This window comes from Halichoerus grypus, chromosome 1 (assembly GCF_964656455.1).
Source record: "Halichoerus grypus chromosome 1, mHalGry1.hap1.1, whole genome shotgun sequence".
Taxonomy (NCBI): domain Eukaryota; kingdom Metazoa; phylum Chordata; class Mammalia; order Carnivora; family Phocidae; genus Halichoerus; species Halichoerus grypus.
The window spans coordinates 141,043,392-141,070,410 of record NC_135712.1 but is presented as its reverse complement, the minus strand read 5'-3'; the positions used below and the strand labels follow the sequence as shown (position 1 = coordinate 141,070,410).

The 27,019-nt window shown below is 40.9% G+C and overlaps 1 protein-coding gene across 17 annotated transcripts in view; it reads right to left on the bottom strand.

Moving 5' to 3' along the window:
- Positions 1-27,019, bottom strand: part of RBMS3 (RNA binding motif single stranded interacting protein 3) — a 1,332,425-nt gene that overhangs the window by 801,236 nt on the left and 504,170 nt on the right. For all 17 annotated transcript variants that reach the window (XM_078072625.1, XM_078072633.1, XM_078072638.1 and 14 more), the window contains exon 4: positions 11,715-11,888. In XM_078072625.1, the coding sequence (XP_077928751.1) occupies positions 11,715-11,888 (174 nt within the window). The remainder of the gene's footprint in view (positions 1-11,714; positions 11,889-27,019) is intronic.

Genomic DNA, 27,019 nt, shown 5'->3' with positions numbered 1-27,019 from the left:
TCTCCCTCTGCCCCTTTCCTCTGCTCCCAACCCCCCCCCCCCAGAGTGTGCACTCTCTCTCTCTCTCTCTCTCAAATAAATAAATAAAATCTTAAAAAAAAAAAAAAAACTGAGAGAAGATATTTGCTATATACAGAACTGTCAAAGATTATTACCCAGCTGTATAAAGCAACTCTACAAATAAGAAGGAAAAAGACAGAGAAATGAAGAGAAGATAGTGCAGGCATTTCACAGAAGAAATATGAGGGACATATGCTTAACTGTAAATTGTGGTACAGCCACAATCTGGCATTGCCTAAGCAATCTGAATACACCACACCCTACCACCCAGCAATTCCACTCCTGGGCATAAGCAACATGTGTACCAGGCGTCAGGAACTCAGCAGCATTGCTCATTGTAATAAAAACAAGAAACAGCCCACATAGTCAGCAACATTAAAATGGATAAATCAACTGTGGTACATTCAAACAATTTCATAATACAACAGTAAAACTAGATGAACTATAGCTAATCACATTATAATGGATGCACCTCAAAAACAGCGTTGAACAAAAACAAAATACAGATTTGCAAAATACATATAGTGTGTTTTTCATTTTGATGATGTTTAAGTACCTGTATATAGTAAAGCTATGAAGAAAGGCAAGGAAATGCTTAAAATGAAAGGGTGGATTATATTTCTCTCAGGGAGTTAGGAAGGAGATGCATTCAAAGGACATGTGGGAGTTGCAAAAGTATCTGTAAAGTTCCATTTCTGAAGCCACCTGTTGGATTTAAAGGTGCATATTCTGTTATACTTTTGTTATTATTTCTCTATTATTTGTATTTAAATACACATCTAAGTTTGAAGAGCTCCTGAAGGAGAATAGGCATCCACAACCAAAAACATCTGGAAAGATAAATGACTATCCTCTGAGGCTAGGAAAGGGGGACCCTGGAACTTTCACTTTAATGTATATTTGACAAGTTTGAATGTTAATCCCAAAAGAAGGTGCATTAATTTTCTAATTGAAAAGAGAAGACTCAGCCTTAATGGGTCTTTGTGCAGTAACAATTATAAAGCCCCTCCAGTGAGCCTAGCGGGTACACTGATGTCATTCTAGTTCACTGCTTGCAGTCCCTGCAAAGCTTGGCCTTAAGAGGCAGCCATCAAAAGTTTCTTCGGGGGCGCCTGGGTGGCTCAGTCGTTAAGCGTCTGCCTTCGGCTCAGGTCATGGTCCCAGGGTCCTGGGATCAAGCCCCACATCGGGCTCCCTGCTCAGTGGGGCGTCGGCTTCTCCCTCTCCCTCTCCCCCTGCTTGTGATCCCTCTCTTGCTGTGTCTCTGTCAAATAAATACATAAAATCTTTAAAAAAAAAAAGTTTCTTTGTACAATTGATTGATAAAACCTGCCTTGCTGGGGCACCTGGGAGGCTCCTGTCAGTTAAGCCTCTGACTTTTTTTTTTTATGAGATTTTATTTATTTGTTTGACAGAGAGAGACACAGCGAGAGAGGGAACACAAGCAGGGGGAGTGGCAGAGGGAGAAGCAGGCTTCCCGCGGAGCAGGGAGCCCGATGCGGGGTATGATCCCAGGACCCTGGGACCATGACCTGAGCCGAAGGCAGACGCTTAATGACTGAGCCACCCGGGTGCCCCAAGCCTGTGAATCTTGGTTTCAACTCAGTTCGTGATCTCAGGGTCGTGAGATCAAGCCCCGTGTCAGGCTCCCCTGTCAGGGTCAATGGGGAATCTGCTTGAGAGTCTCTCTCCCTCTCCCTCCCCCACCCCATCACCCACTACCGCTCTTGCATTCTCTCTCTCTCTCAAATAAATAAATAAACTTTAAAAAAAATCCACCTTCCCTAACAGGGTGAGGGGAGCTCATTGGAAGCATTTTTGTTTTTCAGCTTAAAATTATTTATTTTTTCTTTTCAAAAGGGACTCATTACAATGGAAGTATATTTTGCCTTTTTTTTTTCTCCCAGAGACTCAGCAAGTTTATGTTTAGGAGGCTTCACTCACATAGATAACAGACAAATCTGGTAATTTATGTCAGTCTTAGCATTTAGAACAGCACCAATAGTAAACCTAAATCTTTCCTTCTTGTGTGCCTTTTGTAATAACGATGCCACTTCCCCCCCCGCATCATCTTTAAATTCTTCTCATGTATCAGATTCCTTATTTAAAGGAAGTTTAATCTCACCCCAGTGGTCATAACCAAATTGTGCAAGATGTCATGTGACCCACTAAAGTCTTTGAAAATAGTTTTATTTCTATAAGGTAATATTTTCTGATGATTTTAAAATTTATTGATGATTTTAAAATTAAATGGTATAGGGCACTTGATCAATTTTAATGTTAATTTTTAAAAATTATCAAGGGATTTTTAAAAAATCAAACATACAAAATCAAGAACTGTCAGAGTTAGGACTGAGCAGCAGGAGATCCTGCCTGGAGTTCCAAGGAGGTCTTAGAAAATCCAAGCTTCCCAGCACAGAAGATGTGGACTAAGCTGGATGGGTGGCTGAATCTATTTCCCAAAACATCTGTTTTGGATACTCAGAATTAAGTAGTTTCAAGCCATGCATTATTGAGATGAGACAAGGGACTATCAGAAAACAGGAAAGGGGAGTGCCTGGGTGGCTCAGTCAGTTAAGCGTCTGCCTTTGGCTCAGGTCATGATGCCAGGGTCCTGGGATGGAGTCCCACATGGGGCTCCTTGCTCGGTGGGGAGTCTGCTTCTCCCTCTCCTTCTGCCCCTCCCCCAGCTTTTCTCTCTCTCTCTCTGTTAAGTAAATAAATAAAATCTTAAAGAAAGAAAGAAAGAAAGAAAGAAAGAAAGAAAGGAAGGAAGGAAGGAAGGAAGGAAGGAAGGAAGGAAGGAAGGAAGGAAGGAAGGAAGAAAGAAAGAAAGAAAGAAAGAAAGAAAGAAAGAAAGAAAGAAAGAAAGAAAGAGAAAGAAAGAAAACAGGAAAGGAGACCATCGTGGCTAGGAATCAAATAAAGGGCATGAAATGTGCCAGAGGAAACTCCAGCTCTTCAAACCATGTGAGAAAAATAAAGGTGAGAAGAGAGAAACAGAACAGTATTCTCATTTTTTATATGGAAAACATTGTCTTTGGAGAGAAAACCACGTGAAACAAACATGGTGATCTTAGGCCTCATTAGAAATGCCAACTGTGGGCAAACTTACAATGCTTTCTAGTCTTGGTCTACTAAAGCAAGGATGTCAACAGCAACGTATGGAGAAAAGTTGAAATTTCCAGGCAGACACAAATGTCTCCATGTACCTGAGGGGCTCTCAATAATTTGAATCTTGAGTCCCAAGGTCTTAAAAAAAGGTGCCATCCAAATACTGCAAATTGGAAGTCTGTAAGCCTTCTCTAATGATCCAAATTAAAATTGATTTCTCTCCTAATATAGCTTCTATCTCTTAAGTGATTTATAAAGGATAAACTTGTGTTAAACAGCTTTATGTGTATTATCTCATTAACTTTTCACAATGACCTCAGGAAGTAGCTTATTATTTTCCTACTTTACAGAGAGGAAAGACAGAAAGAGTCTATCTCCTTGAGAATGCTGATCCACAGCACCACCAAACTTGGAAATATCTGTTCTTCTAGTTACCATTGCTGAGTAAGAAACTATCCCAGGTTTAGTGATAACACCACAACCATTTCCTAGGCTCACGGTTCTGAGGGTCAGGAATTTGGAGCGAACACAGTGGGAACAGTTTGTTTCTATTCTCCCATGTCCCAGGCATTAACTGGGGAGATACAAATATCTTGAAGTAACTCAAGCAGCTAGAGAGTGGAGTCATCTGGAGGCTTCTTCACTCACAAATCAGGCATGTGGGCTGAGAAGACTCGAAAGCTGGGCTCTGCTGAAACTATTGACCAGAGCACCTGCACGAGGCCTCTCCACTCCACGTGGTTGGCTTTCCTCACCACACAGCGGCTGGGTTCAGAAAGGGAGTGTCCTGACAGCAATCAGAAACTAAGCTTTTCAAGAGAGCCAGAGAGAAGCTACATGACCTTTTCTGACCTTGATCCGGAAGTCATGCAGCATCACTTCCACCAGACAGTATGGGGTTGAAGTGAGTCCCAACTGCTAGGCAGTCTGAAGAGGAGGGTGGAAGAATGGCAAAGTCACACTGCAGAAAAGCATGGGTCGAATGGGTGGTATTATTGTGGCCATATTGGCAAATGTAAATGGGCACCTCTACACTTAGACTTTTTATTAAGACGGTTAATATTCATCTATCTTTTTGAAGCCACTGTTAGTAGTTAGATATTATGTTTTCTGCAGCAAAAGAAACCCAAGTGATAATGTTCCTAACCCCAACTTCAATAATGGTAATGTTATTATCTGCTTTGTATATTTAGTCTTGTAGGAGAGATTGTGTGTGTGTGTATGCGTGTGTGTGTGGTGGGGTGGAGGGGGGTGATAGCCTTAGAATTGATATAATCTGAAAGAGATACAGATGTACACAGATATATAATCTCTCGGCCTTTGGAGAACCTAGGCAAGAACTGGAGCAGCCAGAGTTCTGAGCTGTGAGCAGCTTCTTTCACTGTAAGCAGTCTCCACGGTATGAAAAAACAAAGTTTGGAAAAAAATTACCATTGAGTAGTGGTCTTCAAACTCTGTTCACATGTTCCTAGAATAATTTTGAAAAATTACATACCCTCTTTCCCATTTCTAGGTTATCTAAAAATTTGGTTATGAGTTCAAATAATTGCAAAGGATGTAAGTTCCAGACCAGGATACACTATTCTTCTGCCTTAGCACACAGATCTATGTACAGCTGGGAAAGCCTGGAAGCCCCATGGTTTATGTGCCTGATTAATCATTACATGAGGCATCTCCTTTGTTGGTGCCCCTCTGGGAAGTTTTCACACCCTGAGGCAATAGACCAAAGTAAGATTTATGTGCAAGGAATATGATTTCTTTTGTAAGAGGCTGTGGTAGGGAAACCATATATTTTCTAATCCTGAACATTTTTTTGACAATAAAAAGGGACACTATTAACTACTCTAAGAAATAAGCATTAACCAAGAAAACCGGGATATATGGTGACCCTAGCTATTAGAACCCTAGGAAGCAAATCAGTTTACAAAAGAGAATTCCTGGAAGCTGAAGATCTGGTCATTATTTCACTGAAAACTGCCCATTTTCAGTACTCCTTGAAAAATTTTCCATAGCCCCAAAAAGTTTGTATAGCTCTATTATTAAGCTAGCGTCCAGCCAACCAGTTGCCAAAGTATTGAAACATCACCATGCATGTTAGTAAATAGAGTAACAATAATTGGAATAGCCAATCAAAATAATCAATAATCTAAATCCCAGCATTTGTGTTTCATTTCAGAAACCACAAGCAGGCAAATGTGATTCCAAGGCATCCTTGTGGAATGGATATTGGACACAGAGCTTGGGAATCTGTTACGGGGGACTTGCTATTTATTTCCAAAGTTGGTGGGTAGCACTGAAGCATAAATATCCTTATATAGCAGAAATGAGACTTGCCACTTCTTCAAATATCTTCTTCAAGCTTCCAAAAGAAATGCCTGTCCTTCCCCATGGGGGAGAAGTAGGGTCTGGGTTTAGGAAGCAGATAGTAAAGTGACTGGGTGCCATGGATACACAGTTGTCATGGACATAGACAGCAAATGCCTTCATTGTGGGATAATGTCCCCTCTGATAGGTTTTTGAGACCTTGTTTTATTTGACAACTTAACTCCTGAAAGAAGGCAGCTGGCCCTGTGCTTTATAAACAAGTTTCCAGAGAGGGAATCTCCCAGAAACCTATTCAAGGATGAACACCGAGAGTCCTCTAGCAAGATGGTGCTGTGTCTCCACCCTGTCTTGCACCAAGCTGCACACTCTTCCTCCTCTACCTGACTGCTCTCTTTTTGAAAGAGAGACAGGGTCTAGAAGCTTCCACTACCTCCAGGCAGCATCAACCTCTGAGCACACTCCTATTATTTTTTTATGCTTTCTCTTCTTTTCTTCAGCTCTTTCTTCTTTGTCTCCATTAGTAACTGGGCTCTCCCTGGTCACTGCCTCGTGGTTGGCACAAGTGGTCTCCTAATTAGCCTCAATGGGGCCACAAAAGCATAGTGTGCTTCCTCATCGGAGAAAAAGAAAACAATATACAGGCTCCTGGCCTCAATAGTGAAGATCAGATCATTGCCATCTACTTTTCATCTTTCCCCACTTCCCCCTCTCCCTCTCTGCATCTCCCTGGTATCACCCAAATGATAACATCATTTCAGGTGAGAAGAAAAAGTACAAGTGAGGAGCAGACGCAGGGAGAGTAGAGAGCTAGTACAAAGGGCAGCCCAATGAATCCCTTTCTTTTATGATTAATGTGATTGCTTAATGGTTATCAATTCATAGGAAGTTGTGGGCAATGTGATGTAATTCCCCACACTGAGTCAGGAAGCAAACAGAATTATCATTTAATAACAATGCTGATGAAAGTATTGAATGGAAGATCAAAACCAGCACACCAGTCAATATAATATTTGGAAATTATTAGAATGATTTTATGAAATGTATTACAAATAATATGCATAGGTAAGATATTTACATGATATATCATTAACTGCCTTAGACAATAAAAAGAGTATGGTCTATTCAATATTTGACTTCTATTATCAGTTATAGGACTGCACTACTTGAATATTTTCAACATTACATTTTACCATTTTATATCCAACGTTAAAGAAACCATCCTAGATGCCTGGACATGGTTTCTTCATTTGCATGGTTTCTTCATTTACTAGTGCAGTGGATTAGACATTAGTAGAGTTTTAATAACCTTGTATTCACATTTTCTTTTAACATATGTATTGCAGTGATTATCAAGGGGATAGTTATCACCTCATTTTAGAAGGAGAAAAACAGTGGGTTTCAGAAAAATCACACATGTTAGTGAATGTGAATAATTCTGAATTGCCATAGGGTACCCATTTCAGTCCTCTGTCACTCAAAGAACCCCTCTCACATTATCTCTCTCAGTGAGAAGTCTCATCCATTTCAGGAAGCTCTAAATGATTAGCTAATGGCTCAGAAGGTAGCCGTTAGTCACTGGATATTATGATTGCGGTAGGCTGAATAATAAATAATCCACCCAGATGTCCACAACCTAATCCCAGGAACCTATGAGTGTTACTTTATATGGCAAAAGGAACTTTGCAGATGTCATCAAGTTAAGGATCTTCAGATGTGGAAATTATCCTGGATTTTGTGGGTGGGCCCTTAAATGTAACCACAAGTGTCCTTATAAGAGAGAGGCAGAGAGAGAGGTGACTACAGAGAAGACAGTGTGAAGCTAGAGCAGAAATAGAGTTGAAGATGCTTTGCTGCTGGCCTTGAAGATGAAAAAAGGGCCCATGAGCCAAAGTATGCAAAGAAAGTAGCTCTAGAAGCTATAAAAGGCAAGAAACAGACTCTCCACTGGACGCTCCTTCGACACCTTGATCTCAGCTCAGTGAAACCCATTTCAGACTTCCAACCTCAAGAACTGCAAAAGAGCAAATGTGTATTGTTTTAAGCTGACAAGTTTGTGGTCATTTGTTATAGCAGCCACAGGAAACTAATACACTGATGTACAACAGGACTCAGAAAATCCTTCCTTGGTCAGGAAGAAGCAGAACTCTTCTGAAATTCTATTAGCTGCTGACTTCAAGTTAACCAACCAGGCACTCATGCGGTGTCAGGATTCCTTAGTAGCAAGGGAATGGAAGAGAAGTGGAGCTACGTGAGTCACATCTACTAACTACACAAACATCACATTGGCTGACACCCTTCAACCCCAGGAAATCAGCTAGAGACCGGGAAATCTTCAATCAAACTAGTGACTCAGAGGAAAGGGCCAGAATTTCACCAGGCAAGCTGAGCATTTATAGCTTCATTAAAGGCTACTAAATTATATGACTCAAGAAAATCACTGGCAATTTATTCGGACAAGAAATGTTTCTGTGGTTTTTACCACAAAACCTCAGTGGATCTTACACTGCATGACTATGGAATCTACTCTCACTTTTTGGAGGCCAAAATATCTTTCTAGTTCTTTGGCTTGCAGTATGGACCTAAGTAAAAATTATGAGGTAGTCAGCATTTCTGGATGTTGTCAATATAAGCTGTCAGTGACCCTGTACAGAACCTCTGGTTCATTTTCAGATGATACAACTCCTTTTTCAAGATGGTAGAAGAGCTGGGGCACCTGGGTGGCTCAGTCAGTTAAGCAGCTGCCTTCGGCTCAGTTCATGATCTCAGGGTCCTGGGATCAAGCCCCGCATCAGGCTCCCTGCTCAGCGGGGAGTCTGCTTCTCCCTCTCCCTCTGCCTGCCGCTCCCCTTTCTTGTGCTCTCTGCTCTCTCTCTCTCTGACAAATAAATAAATTAATTAAATCTTAAAAAAAAAAAAGATGGTAGAAGAGCTAAATGGTCCCTGTTCTTGGAGTCAAGAATTTAATGCCATCTGATCAGGCATGGGAAGAAAATCTGAAAGAAAAGTTTAAATACTGGAATAATGGAAGAATGTCAAGTAGGCCTTAACATAGATCCTTAGAGTATCTTTCAAATCAGAAGTACAACACGCACAACAAATTTTTTTAAAGAATTTTCTACTTTCCACACTTGACTCACTTTACTCACAGTGGTGTGACAAAAAAAAGTATCAGTTTCTGGATTTTATTTTATTTTTTTTAAGATTTTATATATTTATTTGAGAGAGAGAGTGAGAGAGAGAGAGAGCACAAGCTGGATGAGAGGCTGAGGGAGAAGCAGACTCCCCAATGAGCAGGGAGCCAGACACCTGGCTCAATCCCAGGACTCCAGGATCATGACCTGAGCCGAAGGCAGACACTTAACTGACTGAGCCACCCAGGCGCCCCTCAGTTTCTGGATTTTAAAGCACAGAAACTAGGTAGACATGCTGCAATGATCCCGGTGGTTTCTAAGACGGGGCCACACCTATTCTTCATTCATTAGTCCCCCCAGAACTAAAATGGAGTATTTTATACATACAAGTACTTCTCTGAACAGTAACATGTACATTTAAATTAAATGATTGCAAGGAGTTCTATCAGGGGTATAATCACTGTCCTCAGCATATAAATAAAGACATGGGACTCAATGGCAAGGAACAATACACTACAGTGGATGAGAATACTGGTTGGAGGCTAAACAGCCAACGTTTGACTCTCAGGTCCCACTACTAGCTGTGTAACTCTGGGCAAGATTCTCAATTTTTCTGAGCTTCACTTCACTAATCTTTGAAATGATGATAATAGTACCTACTACCTAGGGCTATTTTGAACATATATACCTATATAATACCTATAAAGGTGCTCAGTGCAGAACTTAGAAAATATTCAGTATTCAATAAATATCAACTACCTTTACATGACCTTGAGGCCAATAAGAATACGATTTGAAGTATTTCATTAAATTATAATTTGTCATAATCTGGCTTGACAAATAATGACTGAAGGGAAAAGATAATGAGACATTTTAAATATGGAACTGGTTACTGAAGGAAATTTTATTGCCAAACACATGCAACTTGTTTTTTATTATGAAAACAAGTTGCATATATTTTGAACATCAAATGGATCAAAGGATATACAAGAAAAAGTTAATCTTCCTCTTCCTGCAGAACTTTGCTTGCATTCTACAGAAGTAACCACAGATATATGCACGCACGTGCATGTGCATTTGTGTTTGTGTGTGTGTGTGTGTGTGTAAAATACTATCCTAATTTGACTCCCAGATTTCCTTCTTGTTCCTCTACCAGGACTTTTTCACCCAGTAGCCTGAGTGAATCCTAAAACAATTAAATCATGTCATATAATTTTCCTTGCTTAAAATACTCCAATAGCCCATTGTATTTAAATAAAATAAAAACTCCTTACTCTGGATTACAAAGTGCTACATACTTGGGTCCCAGTCTTTCTTTCTAACCTTATCTCCCTCTGTTTGCTTCCAACTAAGCTCCAGAAACACTGGCTTTCCCTCTGTGTATATGATGAACATTTGGGCTCATTCCCACCTCACGACCTTCACACTCTCTCCTCTACCTGGAACGCTCTTCATCTTGAACTATACATAGTTATGTCTCTTTTTTATTCAGATCTCAGATAAAACCTGTCCTCCCAATTCAGGACATGGCTGACTCTACAACTCAAGTAGTCACTCGTTATTCTTTATCATTTCAACCTATTTTGAGTCTTTGTGTAACATCTAACACCACTCTATATTTTTATTTGTTTGCTTATTTTTATTTATTCATATGTTTAGTTAGGTAATTGCTAGCTTCTCTCTTTCCTAGAATGGAAGCTCCATGACAGCAAGACTTGGGCCTGTTCACTCCTGGGCCTCTTTGCCTAGAAGGATGCTGAAAAATAATATGTGTTTAATAATGTTTCATACATTTTTGTTGACAGTTAATGAGGGCTATTTAGGTTCCTTTTCCAAGTAATTTCAAAAATCTGGCTACATTATCCTAGCACAACCATCTTTGTACATGTCCAATCAAGTGCCAAAAGTTTAATTATTGATTCAAAGGTATATGCAATTTAAATTTTTATTGTTATTTCCAAATCACCTTTTAACAAAGTTATGCCAATTTACATTTTGAGTGGATTCCTTGAATCTTCTTTTAAGTGACTTTATGACATAATATTTGAGATATGTTCTCTCAATTTAGAAGCTCAGGACACTTTATAATTTTATAACTTTGAAACGCAAACAGGATAGCCCAAGTGCAGATGTCCATAGAGGACCTTTGGAATGGCTAGAGAACCCGCATCTATAGTTATTGACAATTAGGCGAGTTACTATGAGAAGCATGCATGACTCCCTTTCAAAAGTCTCTCATTACCCAAGAGTCTTATGTCTGAATTTTTAGCAGTAAACAGAGGTTTACTAATCAACATGCATCATAATCTTTTCCAAGTATACAAGTATAATTTATGATAACAAAAATCTTAGTTTATGAGGATTGGATGGAGACACAGAAAACCATAATGGCAGAAACAGGTCCTTATTCTAAAAGGTTCTCAAATTCCACGAGTTCATTTCTCCCCACCAAAGGCTTGTTTATCTTACCCTTTGAGTCATCTATACCAACAAGCTCAGATTCTGTGTAGTACTAACTGGAAAATACCCTACTGATGCATGTATATCTGTATGTTCACATTTGTTTAAACTACATCAACAAGGCCATTGAGAGAAGTGGGGACACACATTTATACACACACATTAAACTACATCAACAAGGCCATTGACTCCTCCCTGACATTTTGAAAGACACCCTCTCCCAGTGCAAAATCAACCAACTAAAGCCATAAGCAACAGCCAGAAGGGAGCCAGAAAACAAAACCATAGACATACAGACATTCAGCCTCCACACGAACACCATCCCAAAAATTCTGCCGACCTATTTTGCCCATAAAGATATTTTAAATATCTTTAAATGAAACATCAATTTTCAGCAAAGATCATCCAATTTTCAGCAAAGATCATCCAAACACCTGTCATTTAAGCACGTAAGATGTTCTCTATAGCTCATCTCTTATACTCAACCGCAGCATATTCTCTCCTTAGAAGAGTTGGAGCATCGGAAAAAATTGCCCAGTTAATTGAGAGATACCAACTCGGGGTTCAGAAGGTACGTGCATCAAGTATCCAATTGACTACATACAGGAAAATGGGGGTACTCACAGCAGGGTGTCCGGTACAGTAGGTGTAGCTGGCGTGGGACTGATAGTGCAAGCTTGCTCTTGGAAAGGAGTATGTAGTCCAGGCTGGTTGGCCGCTGTTCCACTGAGAGCTGAAGCCAGGGCTCATGGTCACTCGTGACTTACTAGTCTGATAGGCTCTCACTGTGGAGCTAGACTATCAAGAAGAAAGAAATGCAATGTAAAGACAGCTCTGCATAAAACCCAAGTCAGCCACATACAGCAGCAGGCACTCTCTTGTAGGACTGTGGCACAGGTCTCGGCTCGTTAAGGCAAATGGCTGATTCCTTAAGAGGACGCGTTAAATATTGTTCTGACCGGGATAAAAGTATTTTCTCATTGTGAGAATTTTAACTGGATCACAAAGCACAAAGGCTCATTGAAATGGATCCTACTGAAAAGAATTTTTTTTTTTCCAGATTCCATGGATCTTACTGAAAACAGTTTTGTTTTTGTTTTTTTTCCAGTTGCGACATGCAACTCCATCCTTCAGAAATGAGATAGGTTTTAGTGGTGACAGCCGTGGTGATACTGTCAATTACATAAACGCTCTTTCAGCACAGCATTTACCTTAGAAATTCACCGTCAGTCTCATCCGAAAGCAGTAAACAAAAATCTTAGTTTACGAGGATTGGACTGAGACACAGATTAATCCCTGACTCAAATGGTCCTCAAATTCCATGAATCTATTGCTCTCCTATGGAAGGCATCAGCAGAAATCTGGACATATTCCAACATGTCACCATTCCACTACCTAAAGGCAGCAAAATGATGAAGGATTTGAAATCATCACTTACCCCCAACCCACCAGACCAATGTAATTAAAAATAGAGAAATAGGAAAATATCTATTAACTTGCCAAATGTTAAATATACGTGGTTGTTCATAATTGTATATAGGGTAAAATGAACTGAAAACGAAACTCACTTGTATCTTCTGTCTTTCTTTGTCCTCAGATGGCCACGGCATATAAGGCATATAATAGTTTCTTTTCAGAGAACACTTTCTATCATCAAATTGCAATAGCTACTTACCCAAGTAGTACAGTAACTTCCACAATAAATTCTATTTATAAATCCATGGGCACATGCCAACTCAATCACTGGGAAAATGTGCTAATCTCATTGCCATTATATTCAGGAAACCTAGTGGGGAAAAACTTCTATCTGAGATTGTGTTTCCCATTAGGTTGGATTTTGATACCATTAGATACTTAGAGGAATGACTTTTCTGAAGACAAGTTTGGGCATCTTGGAGTAACTGAAAGAAAGCAAGGGCCTCAGCAATTGGAAGGTACTAGGCAGGGCTATTTCTCTCACAAGTATCCTCAAGATACTTGGAAAGGGAAAAGAAAATTTAAACCAGTGATTCACTGGGAAAAATTTTTAAATATTTAAACCCAAAACTAGAGAACATAGCCTTGTTGAGGTAGACAAGTTTTTTTGACCATCTGTCTCTACTCTCATCCCCACGTTACGTACCCCCATGTGTACGTTAATAGTTCAATGAGATGTGCAGGTACAGCAATGCAAAGGACATCGGAGGACAAACCTGTGTTGGAGAAGCAATAGTGGACTTTTATAAAATTAGGATTTTTGTGGGGCACCTGGGTGGCTCAGTCGGTTAAGCATCTGCCTGCGGCTCAGGTCATGATCCCGGGGTCCTGGGATAGAGCCCCATGTCGGGCTCCCTGCTCAGTGGGGGAGTCGGCTTCTCCCTTTTCCTCTGCCCCTCCCCTGCTCGTGCTTTCTCTCTCTCTCAAATAAGTAAATAAAATCTAAAAAAAATTAGGATATTTGTGCATGGTCCTAAGTATGGAAGCTCTGTATTTATATTAAAAAACATGCTATATGTATGATATATGCTATCACTTCAAAGACTAAACTAGTCCACCCACAAAACTACCATTGGCCCTGAAAGTATCTTGGTTTTCCACTCTGCATCTATAGTCATTAACATTAATCTCTCTCGCTAGTTCAGTAGATTCTATGGGTAGCTCCTTCAAGACTAAATGTGGTTAGTTCCTTTATCTGTTTTCACATGTAGATCAGCTCCAGGACCTTAAAATTCTTGGAAATTGTGTATTCACAAGTAAGTGTGTAAATACCCTTGTCTCTTGGTTTAATTTACGTTTCCACACAGCATCAGTCTCTCCTCAATGATTTTATTCATGGTGGTCTTCCTCCTGCAAATTCTTTTCGGTCCCTCCTTTACAAAACTCACATTCAAGTTACACTTCATACTTGGTCCCATTCCCCATGCCTCTAGCTTACTGCCCTTGCCTTCCTACTCTCACACAGCGCTCCCAGTGTGGCTCAAGCACTTTAGCAATATGATTGCATTGTTTTGTATTGTAAGGGCTATATGTAAATTTCAGCTCCCCAACCTGGCTGAGAGTTGAGGTCAAGATCGAGTATTGCGTTTTTTGCAGCTCAAGGAGTCTTTATCTTTGTTGCCCTTGGAAGGCTCTGAAAGTGTTTATCTCCTTATCACTGCAATCATCTTTCCCTCTGACTCCTTGACCCTTCGGACTGTACCTTCCTGTCTCACCTGCTTCCTTATCTTTCTATTTGCTCTCCTCAAATGAGGTCTTTTGCCAGGGCTTAATTTTCAGTTCTGTGCTATTCATTCTCTTAACTTTCCTCTTTCGTGATCTTATTCATGGTCAAAGCTTTAAGTATTACTTCTAAGAAGATGACTCTCCAATGTAATTTAACAGTGTATACTCTTTCCTAAATTCCAGTCCCAAATCTTAAAATATCTGCTGGATATGGATGTATAACTATCAATCACCACAAATGGAACCAAAGTTTAAGTTACTGTGTATAAAATTAAATGAGTGTAATGTTTTACTGTAAAATTTCACCTCCCCACAATTTATTTCTGTTAATATTATGGCATTATTTTGAAACCAACTGCTTTGACCCTTTAGAATGCTTGTGACTCATTTATTTGTCCTCCAACCTGTTATCTGGTGCCACCAAATTCTATTGACTCTCTTCAGTAGGTCTTGAACTGATGTTGTCCTTTCTATTCCCATTACGAGTACCCAGTTCTAGGATTTTACCAGTTTATATCCAAGTCACTGAAACTACATCAACAACCTTCTACCTTAAGCCTTAATTCACCCTCCACAATGAGATTAGATTAGTTTTCCTAGAAACCTGCTTTTATGGTGTTACTCCCTGATGAAAAGTGTCCAGTGGTTCTCCATTCCCTGAGACAAAATCCAAAATTCCTAGTCTCATTGAACATTCTTTCTAATTTTACCTTAACCAATAACGCAAGGCTTATTTTTTATTCCTTTCTATATCATCTCAAGCTCCAGAGAGATTGTTACTCTGAACAAGATTTGTGTCTGTCACACCTTTCTACTTCCTAGAATGTCCTCCCCTGCTCTCAGTTCAGTTGACCCTACCAGACTCTACCTTTTCTGGAAAACCTATTTCAACCCTCAGCCACCAACCCAAAGGGACTTTTGCTTCTACTAGGCACTGACATTACAGATTTTCTGCCATATTCGTCTGGCTCTTTCATTTGTGTGGTACCCAGAAAATCAATATCATGACTTGATCAGTAGAACTCATCAAATCCCCTAATTAGTCTGCCACACAACAATTCATATGTCTCAACATACATCTTTGGGAATAGGTGTCTCAATTGTGTTTCTTCAGAAAGAGATCACAATGTAAGAACTTGAGTATAAGTAGTTCATTTTGGTAGTGATTCTAGAGAAAATCAGTAGGAGATTAGGAAATGTGACAAAGAAAGGATGAGACAATCCATCTGCATCACTGAATAAGTTATTACTATGGAGAACCACTTCCACTGGGAGACTCTGAGAGACAGTGTAGTAGACATGTTTCCAAATTACCTTATCGGAAGTGCAAGGAAGCTGGGTATTTAACCTCGGATTCCCATTCATCATTGGCTGAGGGCTGCTCCTGGGAGCATTATTCCCTGGCACAGGCATAGCTGGCCTACCCCACACATAGTCCAAAAGAAAGTTCTCATGTAGAGAGTCCCATGAGATTGTTAAAATGCTCTGAGAAAGTAAGTGCCAAGAAAGTATGGGCAGAGCATCGATAGCATCAATGTTATGTGGATGATTCCCTGAACTTTTTTTTTTTTTAAGATTTTATTTATTTATTTGAGAGAGTGAGAGAGTGAGAACACAAACAAGTGGAGGGGCAGAGGCAGAGGGAGAGGGACAAGCAGCCTCCCCGCTGAGCAGGAAGACTGATGTGGGGCTCGATCCCAGGACCCCAGGATGATGACCTGAGCTTAACTGACCGAGCCACCCAGGCACCCCTTCCTGAAATTCTTTATATCTGTCATAAAACTCCAGACACTTGAATTTTCCTTTGGCATGACTGAGAGCAAGGGCTCAAAAATATTTGTCTAATTGGCTTGACTACACTACTATTAAGGACCTGAAAGGACAACGCACAAAAGAAAATATTGGAATGGCCAGTAAGCACAGTGAAGAGGTGCTCAAAACCAGTAGTCATCAGGAAAATATAAAATAAAGCTACAATAAGATACCAGTTTATATCCAGGCAAGTGGCTAAAACTAAAACCATTGATAACTTAAATGTTGGTGAGGTTACTGAGGACCTAGAACCCTCATACATTGTCAGGGTAAAACAGTATGGCCTCTGCTTGGTTGTTTCTTATAAAATTAAGCCTATTTCTACTTATGATCCTGCAATTCTATCCCTATTTACCCAGAAGAAAATAGATTTACACAAAAATATTGTATAAGAATGTGTATAGCCGCCTTATTCATAATAGTCCCAACCTAGAACTTATTCAAATGTCTATCAAGAAGTTTGGTGCCTGGGTGGCTCAGTCGGTTAAGCGTCTGCCTTCAGCTCAGGTCATGATCTCAGGGTCCTGGGATCGAGCCCCATGTTGGGCTCCCTGCTCAGTGGGGAGTCTGCTTCTCCCTCTCACTCTCCCTCTGCGCCCTCCCTCTCTCCCAAATGAATAAATAAAATCTTAAAAAAAAATGTCTATCAAGAGGAGAATGGTTAAAAAAAAAAGTGCATTCATATAATGGGATACTACTCAGCAATAAAATAGAACAAACTTCTGATATACATAACTACACGGATGAGTCTCAAGATAATGCCAAATAAAAAAAGACCAGGAATAGAAGACTAAGATATGTGTGATTTCATTTACATTAAGTTCAAGGTGAGGAAAACATAGAACAATAGAAATCAGAAAATGGTTGCTGGGGGTGGGGATGAAGGAGAATTGATTAGAAAGGGGAATGAGGTCATTTTCTGGGGTAATGGAAATACAAGCCATCTTATTTTGGGTGGTCATTACATTAATGCATACATTTGCCAGAACTCATCAGAGTGAACACTCAGGATCTGTGCATTTTATGTCTTACTTGTATTTCAATCAAAGTGAAATATGCTGTGGCTGCAAAAGGCTGATTCTGAATTTTCCATGGATGTAGAGGATAGAAATGTCTCATAAAACTGAAGTCCAATGATCTAAAAGTCCTAATTTTCTAGACCCCCATAATTGGCTAGTCTGAGTTTTGCTATCTTTTCCCTTCTTGGTCTACCCTCTGAGAGCAACGCCAGGGAGCATCCAACGGCCAAAAGGCAGGCAGCCAGAGAGAAGAGCAAAGAGTCTGGATAAAGAGCCTCTGAATAACCAAGAGCTGGCAGCATCATCTGGTGTCTGCCAACAGATCAGGGGTCAGAGCTGTTGAAGCAAGAAAAAATGGAGCGCAGCACAAAAGAAGGGCCCTCTTACATGCTTCCAGAAATTACAAAGCTCCAGGGAACAGTTGCTGTACGCTCTACTCAGTCAGCACTAGCAAACAAAAGAAAGATAAAGGGAGGGGCAGAAGGAAGCTGCCCAAGAAAAAAATGCAATAGGGAGGAAGAGAATATCACTAAGACTTCCAGACACAATTGAATGTGTTCTACAAGGGGATACTCAGAGGTAGCATTAACATGCAACTTACTACTTCTCAGACACTGTTCTAAACGTTTTATGTGTACACTGTGATAACTCATGTATTGCTCATAACAATACTGTAAGGTAGTTACTATTCTTATCTGCATTTATAGGCAAGGAACCTGATGCAGAAAAAAAAATGAGATAATTTAAAAATGTAAGGATATAGAACTACTAAGCAGTTGAGTGGATTCAAATGCAGACAGGGTACTCCGTAATCCATCCTACTCTTACACTGTCTTAGTTTGGATTCTCTCTAAAACAGATTCTAAGGCAAGGCCTGGTTTGGTGTTTTTTGTTTTGTTTTGTTTTGTTTTGGGGAGGGGGTTAATTATAAAAATCAGGAGGAAAGGAACAGTGAGACTGGCTCAGAAAATGAGGATAAACTATCAGTGTATGCTATTGGGATCTATGCTATAAAGCAACAATCAGTGAAGTCTCCTGAGACATCTGAGAAGTGTTCAAAATGCCACCCAGAATTGTCCACGGAAAGTCAATGATCCAAAAGAGCACACAATGGTTGTGAGATGCAGGCATGAGCACCATTCACTATTATGGAATAATATCACCTTTCCCTGATGGTAATATCATTATCACATGGTAATGCTCTCAAGTTAACTCAAGTGCAATGATCGGTGATGACACAATAGCAAACTCAAACCGCCCACATATGCCTCCTTTAAAAGTTTCTTAGTCTCCATAAGTAAATGTCCTCCTCAGCAGGAAGAAATTACAAGGTAACTCTAGAAACACAGTCAATAAATTTAAACTGAAATTTCTTTAAGTATATTCCAGTGGTAACCTAAAAATCCTGCTGTAGTCATCTTAAGGAGAATTTACATTCTTTATAATAAATACTTTTGAAATACATAGAATGTACTTGTATGTACTAATAGAGCAGAGCCCTATAATAATTGTAGTAGACGTGTTTCACTAGTTCAGCAGCCCAGCCAGTCTTCCCACAGCTCCTGCAGAACACAGCATGTGCCTATATAAACATGGTTATTCCAGGTGAACCCCCCCCACCCTCCTGCCCAACCTGAGTCTGGTTGAACCAGGTAATCACCAGATCCACCCTGGGCCAATCAGATAACTTCGCCTGGAAATATGGAATTGTCATTCGATGACTCATAAATTTCCACTGGGCACTTGAACGAGGAAGTGATGTAAAGGCAGAAATGGGGTTTGGTTGTATGAATGTAGAAACCAACAAAGCCTTTCTGAGGGCTAGTGAGGGGCGGGAAGAGAAGAAAAACAACCTATGGATAACAACAGAGACAAGAGAGGTAAGAGATACTCTTACTTCAAGGAAATGAAAGGAACATTTCAGTTCTGGATGACTTTTACAGTTTTTGGCTCCAGTCTCTTGCAACATTTGGCTGTACTCCTGATCCCGAGTTCCATAACATATTACTGTATCCAGATATTAAATCCTTCTTTCCTGCTTAGGAGATCTTGAGTAGAAATTGCAATTAAATGACCACTGGCTGTGCAAAGTGAAAGGAACAGATGTGCAGAAAGAAGCAGGGTTGAGACCACGTGACCCAGATGGAGAGAGAAACCAAGGGCTTTCTGGTTCCCACAAGGCCTGTAACATGTTTCATGGGAATCCTGTGAACTATTCCGGTGATTCCCCCATTTGCCTTCACTCGAGTGGTTTTCCCTTCCTAACAACCAAATGGTTCCTTTTGGGACATTGGTATTCTCTCTCTTCGTCCGTGTACCTTCATTTTCACCTGTAAAATGTAGTATTTATTGTTCTTCTCCTTTGGCTTTTTAAATCAGCATTTCCAGCTGACATTAGGGATTTGGTGACCCTTCACTGAAGAATTTAAAGTTGTTTCCATTCTAAAGCAAGCATGATATAAGTAAAGATAAAAGTCGTGAACCAAACATTACACCTAAAAAGACATTTTTAGGTCAACCAGTGAGCAGAAAACATGACAAAGTATGCATGATAGATGGTAATCAGCAGATGGCTAAAAATTCAGAACTATAACGTCTATCTAGCTTCGACTCCTAAAACACAGTCTTATAAACGGGATCCACACCTATATTTTTTGTGTCATTCTTTTTTCCCAATTGTTCATTTTATTTTTAGTATCACATTACCAGCATTGTAATAAGGGAGAATTAGTAAATATTTATATACACATATACATATATGTGCATACATACACACATACACACGAATATAGCCACACACATGCATAAATTTCTTAAGGACCCACAATGAACTTTTTTAGTAAGCAAATGTCAACATGAAGTTCACAGAGAGGCTAAATGACTTCCTGTGTGTGTTTATTTCCCTGTACTGCCCCTGAGGAAGTCTAAAAAGAACAGCTTCTACCCAAGGGCTCTCAGAGTTTCAATAGGTTTTTCAAAGTTCCCTCCCCACCCCGTGCCCCAAGCAAAGGATTCCCGCTGTGAGGTTTCTAAAGATTTCACTTATAACCAGCCGAAAACAGAGCCTGAATGGACAGTAAAACCCACACCAAGCCTCTCTCTGCACCCTGTGTGGGACAAGTGGTTACTTTGTTCATTTACAAAGGCTGGGAGAGCGAGGGAGAGAGAGACAAACTGCCCCTATGGTATAAGAAACTTCTTTCAAATAAATCCTTTTAAATGGATCTAAATCATGACACTCAAAAGGAAGGAGGCTGCACAAGGAAAAGGGGAGCGACTTCTAAGTTCTTCTCACACCCCACTGCCCCCGGAGGAACAGAAAAAAAGTTTTCTCTTCTCTGACGTATTATCTTTTGTAACATTCCTCAAAGATGAGTCTCTTGCTTGGTCTCCACAGATTTGCTTCTCTGAGGAAAATGAAGCCTTTTTGTTATTATTGTCGCTTCCCTGACATGGGGGCTGTCTTGATTTTTCCAACATCACTTCTTTCATGACTTGTAAATATAAAGGAGCTGAGTGATTTGCTTTGCTTATCAGAGGCCCTTTTAATAAAATGATCATAAAACATGGTGCTTTCTGGCACTTCATGCTATTGTTATTGTCTAGCTTCAAAACTTCAAAGGGTGGAATGTGATTGAACATTCTGTATGCTCTGCCGACACATCTGAGGGCTCTTGCCAGCCCCCCTGGTGGGATCCCAGCCCCAAATGAAGACTATCCCTAGACCAGCAGGTCATACCAGGTGACTCCTCCACTCACTCATATCTGATGGGACCAGGTAGTCACCAGCCCATCCTGACTAATCAGATGCTCTCTAGACACTGGGAACTGCCACATAGTAACTAATAAACCCCTGTTAGGCTAGATGAAAAAAAAAGCTCTGACCACTACGAGGCACAAATTAAAAGAATGACTGAGAGCACTTTGGAGATTGCAAAGAGGGTTTCTGGCATGAATGTAAATGGAGAGGAAATTTCACATTCTCTCAGCTGCTCTCACGCGCTAATCCGGGAAAGGAATCAGGTAAGTCAAAGTCAGGTGCTCTTTTCTCCTAGCTTTTTCACTTTGGTAAATTCCCATACCCTTAGGATACTGGTATGACTCTATAGTTCTTGCTAAGAGGAGAGATTGCTAGTATAATGATTACACTTTTTTTTCTTTCTTCCCCATATCACCTCAACTTTTATGTCCACCCCCGCCACACACCCCCACCCCCCACCTGATGGAATGGTCACAGGACCCAGAACTGCAGGTCTAAGTGCTGGAGACAGGATTGGTTCCTAAGCAAGCAATTGTCACTACGTTTTTAAACACTTATGTCAGAATTTCTCAGAGCCTGACGGAGCAGGATGTGCCTTTGTCCCCACCCAGGTTACCTGGGGCTAACAGTGAATGTAGGCGTATTGGCTGGTGGTGACAAATAGCCCTCTAGTTCTGCACCTGTGCTACCCTCTCTGAACGGGAGTGGACAGCTGCCGGACGAGCTGTCGGACTGGCCTCGCGGCCTGCAGCCTAGACCTAGCACAGTGGCCGAACTTAATGTGCCTCCCTAAGGTGGAAGAGTTTTGGTAAAAATGCACAGTAGAAGGAATAGCAGCTACAGTAAAAGAATGAATAAATGGTTATGCAAAGAGGGAAACCCACTATTACATTAACACCTTGAAAGAGGCTGAGAGCAAGAGATGGTTATTGTCTCAGCTCAGTTATAACAGATGCCTGACCGGGTGAAGACAGGTGTTTGCTGAGACCGCTGCTGCTTTTTGGAACCTGACAAGATCAAATGGAAGCCTGCAACCTTGAGTGGCCTTGCCCAGGGAGACATTCTTCATACAATGTGATGATGAACTGGACTAATTATGAATGGCTAAATGGGATTCTAACACCATGCCAGTATCTTTTAAGTTTATGTCATTTTGCTCTGAGGGGGTCTGTGGCCAGAGATTGGGGCTGGGATATGAAATAATGGAAAATCTATACACTGGTTTCTGTCCTTGGTTCCTGGCCCAGAGCTCATAAAGTCTTTGTAATTTCATAAGTGTTAAGAGTGCTAAGAGCATCTTTTGTTCTAATATTTGGTCTTTGACCCTGGTCCCTAGGACACGACTCCTAAATCCCTGGGGATTTCCTCGGTGATGGCTGGATCTTTTGTTCTAAGGAGGCAACTCTTGGAGGGCCTCTGGATGGGAGCTGGTCACCAGAAAGACCAAGCCATGATTCGAAGTTTGGAACTTTCAGCCCCAACCCCATTCTCCAGAGAGGGGAATGGGTGGAAATGGAGTTAATGAGTGTCATGCCAGTGTGGTGAAGCCTCCATAAAATCCTGAAAGTGAGGAGTTCGAGTGATGGAGCTTCAGGCTGGTGACCACATGGGGGTGTTGGCCGGCCAGAGCATAGCAGTTCGGCAACCCCTCCCACATACGCTGCCCTACACGTCTGCCATCTGCATGTTCATCTGTAATCCTTTATCATATCATTTTATATTTAAAAAATTGGTAATGTAGTAAGTAAGCCGTTTTCCTGAGATGCTCTAGCAAATTAATCAAACCTGCGGAGAGGGGCATGAGAACCTCTGATCAGAAGCACAGGTGATAGCCCTAGACTTGCAACTGGCATCTCAAGGATGTGTGTATGGTGCGGGGGTGCGGGCGGCAGTCTGGTGGGATCTGATGCTATGTCCAGGAAGACAGTGTCAGAATTGAGTTAAATTGGGGACACCCAGCTCGTGGCACACATTTGCTTGGTTTGGGAAAAACCTCCACACATTTGGTGACCAGAAGTATCAGAAGTAATGTGTTTTGTGTGAGTAGTAAAGGAAACTCCCAGGACAAGTATGTTTTTCCCACTCACCCTTCCTGTGCCTCAGTTTCCTTTTCTGTGATGCTGGACTGATAATAGAACCTATCTCATAAGATTGGCATTGAGATTAAATAAATTAATAAAACACTCAGTGGAGTGTCTCGTATTCATTAGATGTTACTACTGATTATTATTGAATTAAAATGCTACTACTTTTTATTTTTAACACAAAACAAACACATAGCTTTAGGAACTAGAATTTATGAAAGCCTTCTTTCCTTCCCTCTCTTCCTTTTTCCTTCCCCTTTCCCTTCTTTCCTCCCTCCCTCCTTTCCTTCTAGCCTTCCTCTCTTTCCTCCTAAATGAAAAAAAAAAAAAAATCAACCTAGTGAAGGCTAATTTCTTTATATCTGAATAATTGATTCTAATACGTATTTTTCTTTTCCACACTAAAAGTCACTTTACAGCTAATTCCTGGCTCAGTGCACATTCAATGAGCCCAACCACACCATTGCTTCTGCCTGAGTGTGCTGGAAGTTAAAGTCACATAGAACATCCCTGGGGGACAGTCCCACAGCCCCAGAGTGACTGAGACTGGAATGGGCTGATTCCCCAAAATGAAATTAGCCTATAAAAATGACAATAAGATAAATGGAAAACGATTCTTACAAGTCTTTTAATGGCTTAATGTCAAGAGGTAAGCTAGTTCATCTGTTTTTTTTTTTTTTTTTTAAAGATTTTATTTATTTATTTGAGAGAGAGAGAATGAGAGAGAGCACATGAGAGGGGGGAGGGTCAGAGGGAGAAGCAGACTCCCTGCCGAGCAGGGAGCCCGATGTGGGACTCGATCCAGGGACTCCAGGATCATGACCTGAGCCGAAGGCAGTTGCTTAACCAACTGAGCCACCCAGGCGCCCTAGTTCATCTGTTTTAAGAGAAATTTCAATGCTAGACCATGAGTGATGCTAGGGCAGGAGTTAATAATCTTCTTATCTCTACCATGTCTAGCACCCTGCAGATGTTCCACATGAATCACCCATCCATTCATTAAACACTTATTTAATGAAGGCCTACAATGGGCCAAGTATTGTGTAAAGGCTGGGACTACAACTATGAGAAAGAAATTAATAGAGATGAATAATTAGCAAGGGAGACAAACATTTGCATAAACACATAAATAGCGATATAATTGTTTTAATGGGGAAGTATGTAGTAAAACGGGAATATTCAGCAGGGGGCCCTACCATAATGTGGCAGCAGAGGAGGAAGTTGCAAGCGAGCTGTGTATACTGCTGGGTATAAACTGTAAGGAGTGGTATTTAGAATAGTATCTGAAAGAGGAGCACCTGGGTGGCTCAGTCCATTGAGCGTCTGGCTCTTGGTTTGGGCTCAGGTCATGATCTCAGGGTCCTGGGATGGAGCCCGGTGTGGGAGTGTGGGGCTCTGCGTTCAGCAGGAAGTCTGCTTGAGATTTCCCTCCCTATGCCCCTCCCCCCACTGAGGCATGCCCACTCTCTCTCTCTCTCTCTCTCTCTCTCAAATAAATAGATCTTTAAAACAGTATCTGAAAGACAGAGGAGTGTTCCAGATGAAGAGAAGATGAAGGTACTGAAAGAATGGTCCCAACTGTGTGAAGGTTCAGGGGCAAAAGAGAGCAGGGTTAATGTGAGAAGTTCAGTGGGTCCAGAGTTAAAAGTAAGAGCAGTGTGCCCTGAGGCTGTTCTGGGGAAAGGCTCCAGGAACTGGAAAAAGGAAAAAAAAAAAAAAAGCCTGGAGAGAGAGGGAAGGCACAAGTCCAGAAGGACTTTAGGAGTTTAAGTTTTTTGTTGTTTTTTTTTTAAGATTTTATTTATTTATTTGTCAGAGAGAGAGAGAGCGCACAACCAGGGGGAGCAGCAGAGGGAGAGGGAGAAGCAGGCTTCCCGCTGAGCAGGGAGCCCAATGAGGGGTTCCATCCCAGGACCCTGGGATCATGACCTGAGCCGAAGGCAGACGCTTAACCAACTGAGCCACCCAGGCATCCCAGGAGTTTAAGTTTTTACCCAAGGGCAAAGGGTAACTAAGGTGGGTGAATGATTGGATTTCCATTTAAGAGCAAATTGTTGTTTGGAAATCTCTGGAAAATGGATGGGGGCAGGGTCAGACCAAAGGGTGGGGTTTGATTAGGAAGGGCATTCAGCAGGTGCCGAATAGAGGTGATAGTAACGTGAATCAAGGTATAGATTTGAGATATATTTAGTAGAGGCTGTCATTAGGACTTTTGGAAATGAGGAATGGGCAGAAAGGTGTAAAGAATCACAGGTGATTCCCAGGTGATGGATGACACAGCCATCAGTTAATTTAGGGAGCAAACAAAGGTGATCATCTTCGGGAAGTAGGGTGGTGTCCCAGCTAATCCTCAAAGATAATAAACTCGATTTTGAACCTACTCATGTTGAGATGTCTATGTGTCTACAATGTAGAAAACCAGGGGTCTAGAGTTCACCAGAAAGCTCTGGGCTGGAGAATTGGAAGTCTATCAGTAACTACAACCATGAAAATGAAGTGAGTTGAGAAGGCAGAAACCTTAAGGTGATCACCAAAGTTATAATAAGCTTCAGGTGATGAGCTAATTCAATTAGGCCCAATATCTGAAAAATTAATTCCCATCGGCCAAAGATGTAAGGAGTGGCTTATTAGTGGAAAGTTCTGTAAGATTACTGTTTCCATGCTGCAAAGTATGGCAAAGTACCAGGAGTAGTTTGCCCTTGGCATCAAGCTCATTCTAATATTAGTACCACTTACTGAGTCTTCATTCTAAAGCAAACAATGTACTCCATAAAAATCATCACAGATTGAAAAAAACAAAACAAAACAAAACTGGACTAAGTGTCAGAGAATTAAGCCTAGAGTCACAAATGAATCTTAATTTTTTTGTTTTTATTTATTTATTTATTTTGAGAGAGAGAGAAGGCACGCACACACATGTGCTCACACACACATGTGCTCACACACACACACGTGTTCACGCACACGTGGGCACAAGGAGGGGGAGGGGAGAGGGGCAGAGGGAGAGGCAGAAAGAGAATCTCAAACAGGCTCCACACCCAGCTCAGAGCCCAAGACAGGGCTCAGTCTCACAACCCTGAGATAAGGACCTGAGCCAAAATCAAGAGTGAGACGCTTGACTGAGACACCCAGGTGCCCCTGTTTTTGTTATCTTAAATTGTAATCATTACTCAAGAACTATCCCACCCATCACATAACTTTGGTTACAATACCCCTCGAATGCATCCTTTCCAAGAAATACTGCCAGAACTTCTGTCTCTTTAATATTGTTACAGTTGATACAGGAGGTTATCATGTATTTGTTACAACTATTTCCTCAGCTAATTAAATAACAGGTATTCATTGTCAACATGTGCAAGGCACTGTGCCAGGTCCTGTAGAAGGCACAAAGAAGTGACAGATTGTCACCCTGAGTAAACTTTCCATGCATTGGAATATATCAATAGATACTCAGTAAATGTTTATTGAAAGAACTGGCCCTATTCACCTCTTGTTATCAAAATTATTTTCAAATGTTCTACTAAAATTAGCTAGTCTGTTAAGTCTTACCCAATTTGTAGTCCTTTACTAATTTTTCCTTCATCTTTGTTATCACAATATTTTGGAACTTATATCGTGTTTGTGTGTGTGGCAGGTATACCTAAATTTAAAAGTGTTAAGGGGTGCTTGGGTGGTTCAGTCCACTAAGTGTCCAACTCTTGATTTTGGCTCAGGTCAGGATCTCAGGGTCGTGAGACTGAGCCCCGCATTGGGCTCCAAGCTGGGTGCGGAGCCTGCTTGAGATTTTCTCTCTGCTGCTCCCTCTGCCCCTCCCCCTGCTCTCTCTCTCTCTCAAATAAATAAATCTTTAAAAGTGCTAGAATATGTGTTTATGCATACATTTATAGCTTGTACTATCTCACACACACACGCACACACACATATGTGCACACACACACATGTGCACACACACATTTCACAGTCTTTTAGATCAGGGGCTGGCAAACTTTTTCTGTAAAGGGCCAGATAGTAAATATTTTAGTCTTTGTGGGCCATAAAATTTTGGTAGCAATT